Raw genomic sequence first — 10,531 nt, 5'->3', positions numbered from 1 at the left:
AAATACATGTTCTAAAATTTGCTCGACCTCACTTTTCCCGAAAGAATTACCTACAGTTGCTTTGTATGATGCAGCGTTTGTTTCTGAATAACTAGAAATTCAGGCCTGTTAACTGGCATAGAAAATCTATAAGGCAGGGCAAGTTTATTTGTATAGCACATTTCATACACAGAGGTCATCCAAAGTGCTTTACATAGAAATAAGAAAACAATATATAAAAGAGAGAAAAAAAAGTATGTTCATTGGATATGTTTTCATAGAAGACTGATTGAATGTCAGAACTAGCATTGTTCAGTAAAACAGAATATGGCAAATATGATATGAATGTACTACAATGAACAGCACTACATATCACTTTCATGACATCCACGTTTCAGGTCTTGACTCATTCCTTAACTGTGCATTCTAAAAAATATATACATAGGCCTATAATATACTTATTGTAAAGTAGATGTTTGTTTTTAAACCACAGAGTTTGAAGGGGAACGTGTAATTTTAACTTGATCATATAGGCCTAGCTAATGTTTTTTTTTTTTTGGACAATTTGTGGACCTTCACCCTTTGCCGCATTTTACCCCACCTCTATAAAAATGAATATGGCAATTCACATTCCACATACTGCATGTTTAAATTATGCATTGTATAACACAAAACATCACAGTCAGGGGTCACCAACCCTGTTCCTGGAGATCTACCCTCCTGCATATTTTAGTTCCAACACACACTTTAACACACCTGCCTCTAATTTTTAGGTAGGCCTGAAATGCTTGATTGCCAGGTTCAGGTGTGTTTGATTGGGGTTGGAGTTGAACTCTGCAGTAGATCTCCAGGAACAGGATTGGTCACCACTGATCTGTCTCGTTTCACATCCCTTAAATTACACTTGATTTATGGGGAACTTTACTGGGGATGTAGTTTAATTTGGTTTATTGCAATTACACCCACTGTATCTATTTCTTTATACAATGCAATTTTTGTTTGTTTTTCAGATGTTTACAAATACTTTCTTTTTTCAGTTTCGTTGAATGTCTGTTTTATTGCTGAACTTATAAGTACATTCAGGGAAAAAGAAACACTCTTAGCAACATATGGATGCATGCAAACCCGTCACATGTAGACAGAAAAAAAGAAAAACAGACTTTCAGGTCGCAAAAAATAGCTATAGTTTTTCTGTGGACTTAATAACTAAATTATATTTTGTAGAAAGGGGTAAAATGAAATATTTTAGAAACAATAGGCCTATAGTTGCTCTGCTTTCTTGTGGGATCTACATTTTGTTGTCAGATTACTTTACGCGAGATCTGGCAACCCTGTATCGAGCTTGGCTTCCTTGTTTATAAACTAGAAATGCTTTCGTTTCATTGTGTGAACTTTCATTTTCTTTTGCATCGAGAGAGGTAAGCACGCGTTGCTCAACTAGTTCGGCGATTCTGATTAATGCGGCTCAAAAAGTTTTTAAAAGTTTGTTACTTGTGTTGGACATTTTTGTGGCTGTTTCCAAGAAGAGTAATGAACTATATAAGGGGATCAGACTCGGACTGTTATGTTGATGATCATGATGATGATGATGATTGGGACTGTCAGTATGACTCCACATGGGAGGACGAAGATAAAACATGCAAAAAGAAGAAAAGTTATGTGTGGACTTTTTGTTTTGTTTAGTTTCGTAATAGCCACAGTCGACTTACTGTAGCTCTCGTTCAACGTAATAGTAATCAAGTGTATCTATATTATGTTATATTTGATAATATATTGGATATAATAACAATTCATCCATATGAAATTGTACATACCAGTACGCTATGTTTGTGGGTAACGTTAAGCGTAATACAAGTAGGCTATTTCTGAGAATCGCATATGTGTTTCAGTTTCACTATTGCGTGTTTCGCTTCAGGAGACTTGAGTGTAACGTTACTGAAGCATATTTTGGGTGGTTTGCCAGGACAGGGATTATCTTAAACCAGGACTAGGCTTTAGTTTAATTAGGAAATATAACTAGTTTTAACAAACATGCCTTACTAAAAACATTACTTATGTGCATAAGGAAAAACAAGGGGCAGTGATATATTTTAAGGTATGCCAGTGCAAGTTGTTTTGAGTTTGGACAGCTCTTACATTTATTTTAGTCTATGACTAACGTTAGTCTCCCTGTCCGGGAAACCACACCCTAATGACCTTGGTCTGCCATGATAAATAAAGTTCAGTGTTTGTTAAAATTTAAATAAGAGACTAGGACAGTGGTTTTCAAACTGGGGGCCCTGAGATGGTGCCAGGGGGGGCCCAGTTTAATGACATTTTATAAAATACATGTATAAATTCTGTGTATTTAAAATAAGGCTACTAACCAACAGCACTAAATTGTATAATTTCATAGGTTTTGTTTAATTAAAATTTTAAGTTTTGTAATGTTTTGTCATAAATTTGCTTGGGGGGGCCACGAAAGCTTGCACCGTACACAATGGGGGCCGCACACCGAAGAAGTTTGAGAACCACTGGACTAGAAAATACAAATATAACATACCAAATTGAATGGTCTTAATATCGATAATAAACTAAACCCCACCTTGTTTTTTTTTACAAGTTTTTTTTATGCTAAGTGCATTTCTACGTGCTTATTCAATTCTGTGCATATAAAAAGATCTGAAAAGATTAATTGCTGCTGATTTTTGTTTACAGAAAAGTTATCTGTCCACAAGTCGTAGGAACATGTATGCTGCAAGGGACATGCAAGCTTTTCGGCATAGTGTCAGAGTAAGTTTCATTACCCTAAAAGTGGAAATTAGAGTGAGGTTAATTGTACAACTTCAAGTAATATTGTCCTGTAGGTAAACACAAAGTGCCCTTTTTTTATTATGGGGCATATTTAAACATAATGGACTCCATGCACGGTGGCGCTTAACGTATTTCGGGTGAAATCTCAGGATGCTGGACTACGTCCGCCAGTCATAGAGCGCTATGAAATTCAGGAACGTTGGTTGCCAAAACATCCAATATAACACAGCTTATTTTGTTGATACTTGTTTACAAACCCCTACCCCAATAGAATCTGGACCTTCTTTTGATAGACCCACCCCACACATACGCAACCCAGGCAACGATGTCGTCACTGATAACAGTGCTATTCATCTGTTGTTGATATACATGATATGAATTTTGTATAATTGTTATCATCAGTACTAACGAAGTTAGCATCTGTGGAGCTAAATGTTAGAACAGTAAAAACTCGTATTTTGCGTATTTATGTATGCTTTATTAATAACAACTGCAAAAGACAAATAGAAACTTAATATCAATGACAACAAGATAAAATTCAGAGAAAAATTAAACACACCCACAAGAAACTAAATACACAGGGTGTTAAAATAAACAAACAGCACAAGAGACATAATGGAAAAATATAGATTTCTAAAACTGACTTTAACATAGTCGATAGTCCTTTTTGCTTTGTTCTTTACATCCTCAATGTTTCAAGATACTAACTCAAAAACAACCAAGTTAAAATGTTTTGACAATTGACATGAATATAGCAAAATAAAACTGTAAAAACTTAGAACAGAACTCTGAACGTCACATTACATTTTAACTTGACACTTTAAAACAACATTACATAGCCTGATGGACAAATCGTAAAAAAACCAGCACAATGTAAGCTCTGTTAGTACAGTATATCTGAACATATCTTAATGATTACAGAGATACATAAAACTCGCAACCTTTCTCAAGTTTGCACATCTGGGCCCGTATGTATAAAGCTGCTCAGAGTAAAATTTTAGTCTTAACTGTGTCAGAATTCTAAGAATGACGTCATTTTACTCTTATTCCTAGACTTAAAAATACGTTTGATTTATAAAGCCTACTAAGTGTTAAGACTAGGTCTCAGCTCCTGAATTATTTAAGAGAGCTGGAGAGGTCTCTTAACCTAGTTAAGAGTAACAAGGGGGCAGCAGAGAGGCGGAGGATCATGCACTTTACAACAAAGAATGTGTTAGAATTACTTTAATTCAAATGTATTTCTATAGCACTTTTGAAAAAAAATATTGTTACATTGTTGCAGAGCAGAAAATGTACAATAAATACATGTCAGTAGTATATAGACAGTAGATATGAATTAATATATCATGAAATATAAAGAGTATAGGGTTTTTATACAATGTATATTATATTACATAATATAATATACATTATACAACAGTTCTTTCTGGTTCTCGAATCTGATTGGCTAAGAGCTATACGATATTGTGCTGATAACGGCACTGTAACCGCTTCACCTTTCGTATTATTCCGCCAACTAGTGAATGGAGGTCCTAAGCAGGCTCATCTTTGAATGGAAAAACACACGCTCTCCGTGTGTCTCATTAGTTTACTAGCTCATAAATCAGTCTGTGAATCCCCAATCAGAAGTATTATTCCGTCAAAGATCAGCGCTCTTGGATGTTACGTTAAAGTTAATGGGAGACATGTCTTGTCACATCGTGTGGACGATTAACACTTGGAAAGAGGAATATAAACACTTGTTTTTTTCTGGAGCTATATCTTTTATCAGAACGCGGAAACACCGTGGAACTGCAGGTAAGCCCCGCAGCTTTTAAATGTGGACATTGATCATTTACTTTATCGTGACGTGACTATTAAAACATGTTATGAGATATCGCCACTGGTATATTTTTTGCAGCATGCAAAAACATCTCTCTGACACTTATAAAAAACCGTTTTGTATAGTACTGACAAGAACAAAGTTTAATAATAATAATCGAGTGCTCGTATCGCGTTAAGAATAAATGAGAAAGCAATAATAACGTTATACAAATATAGTTTTATTAACTTTTACCTCGCGCCAAAACAATAACAACACAAAAGACACTAACTGTTAAATATGAATAAAAAAACAAGTACTAGTTTGATCATGACACCAAATACTGCTGATTTGATCTCATTTTGACGATCATAAACAAACAAGGCCAACATGAGAGCCAGGGAATCCCTTTCAGAGATGTAGCCCAGAGAGGGCGGTGGTCAGCGGGGCGAGTGAACACTGATGTCCGCTCATGCTTTGGTTCTCATTCGTACCGAATCTCACTAAGCAAACGTTCAAACAGGCGCTATCTTTACTAATCGACTGCAGATTTAAATATAATACAGATACATTCTCGACTGAACTAATCTTAAAACTACACTTTGTGACCAAGAAACGGTAATATAAAGTACCGGCTTTTCCGTCCATTAAGTTGTTATGAGCTTCAAAGCAGCCGAAAGTTTTACCTGTCATTCTGGCCGCCCTCAAATCCGTGGGGGACGAAGTAGTTCTCAAACAAAGAGGCTTTTAAAATAACTCCGTTGTTGTTTTCTAGTTTTCGTTTTTCAAACGTGTGCCGTCGAACTGTTGTATAAAAGCAATATCGCTCTCGGAGTCGTGTGATATAGCTCTATATCATCACGGCTGTGATTGCCTCCGGCACTCGGCCTGCGGCCTCGTGCCTCTGGCCTAATCACAGCCGTGATGATATAGAGCTACACCACACTCCTACTCGAGCGACACTGCTTAAGTATAAGATGTATATTAGTGAAACATATTCAAGTGCTTGCACAGTACCAAGAATGTTTATGGGATTATCAAGACAGCAATGGTATATACTTAAATTGTATATACATTTTAATAATATACACTGTAAAAAGTTAAAGTTGGATCAAATTATTGATAATGCCTAAAAATGTTATGTTTTTTTAATTTAAATTTCTCAGTGAATTTCTTAAGTGAAATAATTAAAGTAAAAAAATTTTAAATATTAGATGTTACCAATTGAAGTAAGTTTTTAAGTAGAGCTGCTTTTACATTTTATGAGAGGTAAATAAAATACCATAAAATGTAAATAAAATCTACAATAAAAATGTGAAGTATCTGCAAGATTGCAGTGACATTACATGTAAAGTGATATTAATAGAGTATACAACCCTGACCAAAAACATAATGTTAGCAATGTTAGCATTGAGCAAGCCAAAGGTGAAAGTTACAAAGATGGCAAAAATTACAATTGTGTGAGAGAAAAGTGGAGAAATCCAACTTAACTTGATCATCTTGTTCAGGCTTGATCTAAGTGTTTGCAAACTAAGTCTTTTCTTTATAAACAGCTTGTGAGTGAAATCAAAATGATTCATTTTTTAAATAGCATTACGTTTGTATATTTCATTAACATGTTGGAACTTAATCAAAATGGTGCAAAATCGTGTAAAATAAATGCATGTACTTATTTGTAATATTGTTAAACATTTCGTGAAGCAAATATAAATTAAAATATTTAAATACTAATATAATTGTAATGTCTTCATGATTCATAAATGTATGGTGTCACATGATGCTGTGACTGTACAACATTGCCGGCTTTCTATTGGCTGATTCAGAGGTTAAGGGCGGCCATTTTGTGTTGAAATCATTGTAGTCATCAGTTTGCGGCACCTAAGTCAGCAATTAAGAATGAGTCTTACACTTTACTGAAAGTTGCTTTCAGCCTCTTTATAAACGTCTTCTATTCTCAAACTGGTCCTACTCCTTACTAAGAATTTTTTGACACTTAATTCATAGCTTAAGACTATTCTTAAGAGCATTTCTGAGATGTTTTATACATACGGGCCCTGGACAATTCTTCACACATCACATGTTGTAATTTTTTTTTAAAGGTGACATAGAATGATTGAACGGAGTATTTATCCTTGTTCTGTGATGTGACATGTAGACAAAACATTTTTTATTTGGGTCTGTAATGCCTTAGAAGCTTCCTAGAAACCTCTCTCAGATAGCTCTATTAGGGTGGGGGATTTTAAACAAGTGGTTTTGCACCTATTTGGCTCCTCCTACTGGCTTAACTTGCAATCTCATTACTGATTGGCTGACTTTGCTGCCACTCAAAAAATGTAGTCAATTATTTTAAAGTGGAGGGGCAGTTAGATGCCTTTGATGTCATAAGCATCAGTTTTTCAGATTGGGCTGTTTTCTGGCTGACATTTCTAAAAGAGGAATTTCTATGAGACTGAGATGTTTAGCATGTTTAGCACTTTTTGTATGTTCGTAAATGCGGGTAGACTACCATTATTCAACAAAGACAAGGTAAAAATGGTTTTTCATTCTCTGTCCCCTTTAAATCCAGCAAACAACGAATACATTTTAGCGATTCTGCCGACAATCCGCTTTAAATCTCCTGAACCAGAAACTGAAGAGCAGCCTTGAGTCAAACGCAGAAGTTAAGCGAGCATAGAGTCAATTATGATTAATAGATAATGGTGCACAATTACCTAAATACTAAGCTCAACAATTTACCCCTGGCACATTTGACCTCACTCTAACTTTAAACGAATATGCCAGTTCACATATTGTAAGTTTTACATATGTGAAAGTACTTTTGGCAGTTGCAGTGGTGCACATGACAGCCCGCTGTATGCTGGTTGTTGTTCGAACATTCGATCTTAAACAATGACTTTGTTTATAATTTTAGGACTTGGATGACAGCGCACCAAAAGTAAGTAAATGGTTTTTTTTTTTCTACTTTTGTTAGTTTGTCATTTATGGTCCTGTATATCTCAAAAGTCTTGTTTCACATTTCTTGAAGTAGACTTGATTTGAGGCATTTACTGTGGAACCTTATTGCATAGTTTCGGTTTCATGCTTACTGCAGTTGCACCCAGCTAATTCCTCTGTATTTACAGGTGTCTATGAATACCGTCCCATACGGTAAATATCAGGGTCAAGGGTACACGCAAAGCCATGACCCAGTAAGTTTTTTAACCCTAATAATCAAATACCGTAGGTAAGAATTGGCACTACATTTTCTTTAGGCAGGAACAATTTTCAAAAAAAAAAAACTATCTTACCCAATGGCCTTGTTTTTAATTCTAAAACTATAGATTTGATGTAAATAACCCAACACTTTATGTCCCACAAAGTCTTGATTGGAGAAGATACTTGGAAATGCTTGTTTTTTAATATTAATATTGTTTTCCAGGATCCCTTCTACAACCTGGACTTTTATAAAGGTTTAACGAGATCAGTGCCAGATGGTATGCCATTGTGATCATACTATAGATAAACTGTAATGTCTATTATTGCTGATTTCATTCAAACAAGTTTTTTTTATATTTTTTTAGATGTAAGCATTTATGAATTTCATGAAAAATGGAAGGGTAAATATGATAGGCTGGAAAGAGTTCACTCCTATATTCAGTGGTAAGATCCTGTTACAACATAAACAAACTCTAGCTAAATCTGTTTAAAACATCAGAAATTTAGAAAGTCATTCAACTTACCAACTTACTATGTTGCAGGTTGTTTCCATTACAAGAGGAAGGGATGAATTGGGAAGCACATGTTCTCACAAAAGAAGAAATTAAGGTACGTTTAAACACAAACATGCAGTTTAATGCATCTAATAATATTGCTTTAAAAAAAAGAAACAAATTTGTACAACAAAAAGACTTACTTGAAGGTAATCACCAGTCTCTGTTTTACCAATTTGTTTAAAAAAAAATTAATTGAAAATGATCTTTCCTGTTGTTCAGCAATTTCGTAAAGACGAAGAAGCGAAGGGCAACTTGTTGAAATCATATGAACTCATGTTGGATTTCTACGGCATACGCCTCGTCAGTGATCGCACTGGAGCGGTAACACGTGCTAATAACTGGGAGGAACGATTTGACAACCTGAACAGGTTTATACCTTCGCACATACCTCTGTTAATTTCATTTACATGATTTTATTTAAGTACCTTTTGGCATTTCTTTGATTTTACAGAAATACGCACAACAACCTTCGCATCACGCGCATCCTGAAGTGTCTTGGGACGCTCGGATTTGAGCATTTTCAGGAAAAACTGGTCAGGTTTTTTCTCCAAGAAACTCTTGTAGAGAAGAAGCTCCCAAATGTGAAACAAAGTGTACTAGATTACTTCATATTTGCCGTTTTAGACAAGTCAGAAAGAAAGAGTCTGATTAGGTTTGCCTTTTGTCATTATCAGCCCCAAAAAGATTTTGTGTGGGGACCCAAAAAGATTCTGTTGCGCACTGCGTCGAATGAATGTGCGAGCAATGAAACCAAGATTGTTCCAGGGCATGAATCTGAAGCACTTGAGGAAAGGAAAAGAACACCTAGTAGCAGCAGTAACACTGAAGATAATTCTAGAAAAATTACCAATGGGAAAAACAGTGAGTCCAGTCAGAGCAATCATGCAATGCGTGAAGAAAACCCAGATGATCAGAAAACCTCCAATAAAGGAAAGGATAAAGGGCAAGTTAAAGGTGAAGACCATCAGGTCAGCTCAAAGAGTCCACAAGATGGAGAGAAAAATGGTTTTGATAGTCATGATTGGAATCGTCAGAAGTTTAATATTGTATGAAACATGAGGTGTGAAGAAAAATCTGATGTAGAAATAAAGTTATCAAAATTAATAGCAATGTAAAAAAAAATGTTTTTTGTTAATTTGATAGGCTTTGACTTTAATTTTGATTTAACATGAATTACTTCTGTTTACATCAATGGATCTGTTTATTATTGCTAAGCTGATAGATAACAGGAGATTAGAAACTTTGTATTCTACTGGCTATATACAAACATGTTTTGTTTGTTTAATTTCATCACTGACAAAATGATATTGATAGAAATTATTACTTGAAAGAAATGAATGTAATTTTTGGTTGTATGAAAAAGGAATATTTGTTATTGATAAATTCATGATTTTTATAAATTTAAAGTGTAAGAAAAAACATAAAACATGTTATAAATATGATGCTCTTCTACTGTTTTCACCACTGTTTTCATTGTATTACCACAATGACAAAATAGTGTAATTGTTGAAGAAAGTGATGCACTAAAAAACAAAAGCTCCATTTAACCTCGGTATAAAACATTGTGAAGAGTGTTACTTATGCAGGCCTATAGTTGTCTATAATAATATATTTGTGGCAATTGAAAGAGCTTTTTGATCTAGATATAGTCAACAAATAAACAGCAAAAGGAAATTTTACTCAAAAGGTCTAGTGTGAATAAAACAACCATAATTTCCTGTAATTGTTTAGTTAGCTTTCCTGTTATTTTATTTTGTTATACAGTAATATACTTGTGCTTTCCTTTTTACATTTAGCACAATAATGTATCAGTACAGACATGCTGGTTTGGTTTTGCTCCACCTTTTATAAGGTCTGCATTCTGACCTTTGCTGCACTTTTAACTGTTCCTTCAGGTTAACTTTCCTTTAATAAATTAAGGGGCGGTTTCCCGGACAGGGATTAGACTAGTCCTAGACTTAAACACTTTTAAGAGCTCTCCAAACTGAAAACAACTTGCACCGACATATCTTAAAATACATCAGTGCCCTTTGTTTCACCTCAAAATGCACACAGGTAATGTTTTTAGTAAGGCATGTTTGTTAAAACTAGTTATATTTCCTAATTAAACTAAGGCCTAGTCCTGGATTAAACTAATCTTGGTCCGGGAAACCGCTCCTTAATGTCTTATTCTTTTGTCGTGTTGCCTTAGCTCTAACTAAAAAAA

The 10,531-nt window shown here is 34.8% G+C and overlaps 1 protein-coding gene across 4 annotated transcripts; it reads left to right on the top strand.

Moving 5' to 3' along the window:
- The first annotated feature begins 1,328 nt into the window (after positions 1–1,328).
- On the top strand, positions 1,329–10,094 carry LOC141349075 (opioid growth factor receptor-like). 4 transcript variants are annotated; one of them, XM_073875996.1, is made up of 9 exons: positions 1,330–1,638; positions 2,686–2,751; positions 7,485–7,508; positions 7,696–7,761; positions 7,992–8,046; positions 8,134–8,212; positions 8,311–8,377; positions 8,545–8,693; positions 8,777–10,094. In XM_073875996.1, exons 1-9 carry the CDS (start codon positions 1,438–1,440, stop codon positions 9,375–9,377), a joined length of 1,308 nt encoding a protein of 435 aa, XP_073732097.1. In that variant the 5' UTR covers positions 1,330–1,437; the 3' UTR covers positions 9,378–10,094. The 4 variants fall into 4 exon arrangements, with proteins under 4 accessions (XP_073732098.1, XP_073732097.1, XP_055040182.2 ...); XM_073875997.1 differs by lacking the exon at positions 7,696–7,761 and having other exon boundaries at positions 1,329–1,638; XM_055184207.2 differs by lacking the exon at positions 1,330–1,638 and having other exon boundaries at positions 2,642–2,751.
- The last annotated feature ends 437 nt before the right edge of the window (positions 10,095–10,531 follow it).

This window comes from Misgurnus anguillicaudatus, chromosome 14 (genome assembly GCF_027580225.2).
Source record: "Misgurnus anguillicaudatus chromosome 14, ASM2758022v2, whole genome shotgun sequence".
Taxonomy (NCBI): Eukaryota; Metazoa; Chordata; class Actinopteri; order Cypriniformes; family Cobitidae; genus Misgurnus; species Misgurnus anguillicaudatus.
The sequence above is the reverse complement of the archived record's forward strand: the minus strand, read 5'-3'. Positions and strand labels throughout refer to the sequence as shown.

What these genes read in the sequence shown, in the direction of transcription:
- LOC141349075 (XM_073875996.1), top strand. Translation starts at nt 1,438, where the DNA reads ATGCGGCTCAAAAAGTTTTTAAAAGTTTGTTACTTGTGTTGGACATTT. An exon ending in GCAAAAAGAAGAAAAGTTAT is followed by an intron (nt 1,639 to 2,685) that starts GTGTGGACTTTT and finishes CAGAAAAGTTAT; the next exon opens with CTGTCCACAAGTCGTAGGAA. An exon ending in TGGATGACAGCGCACCAAAA is followed by an intron (nt 7,509 to 7,695) that starts GTAAGTAAATGG and finishes CTGTATTTACAG; the next exon opens with GTGTCTATGAATACCGTCCC.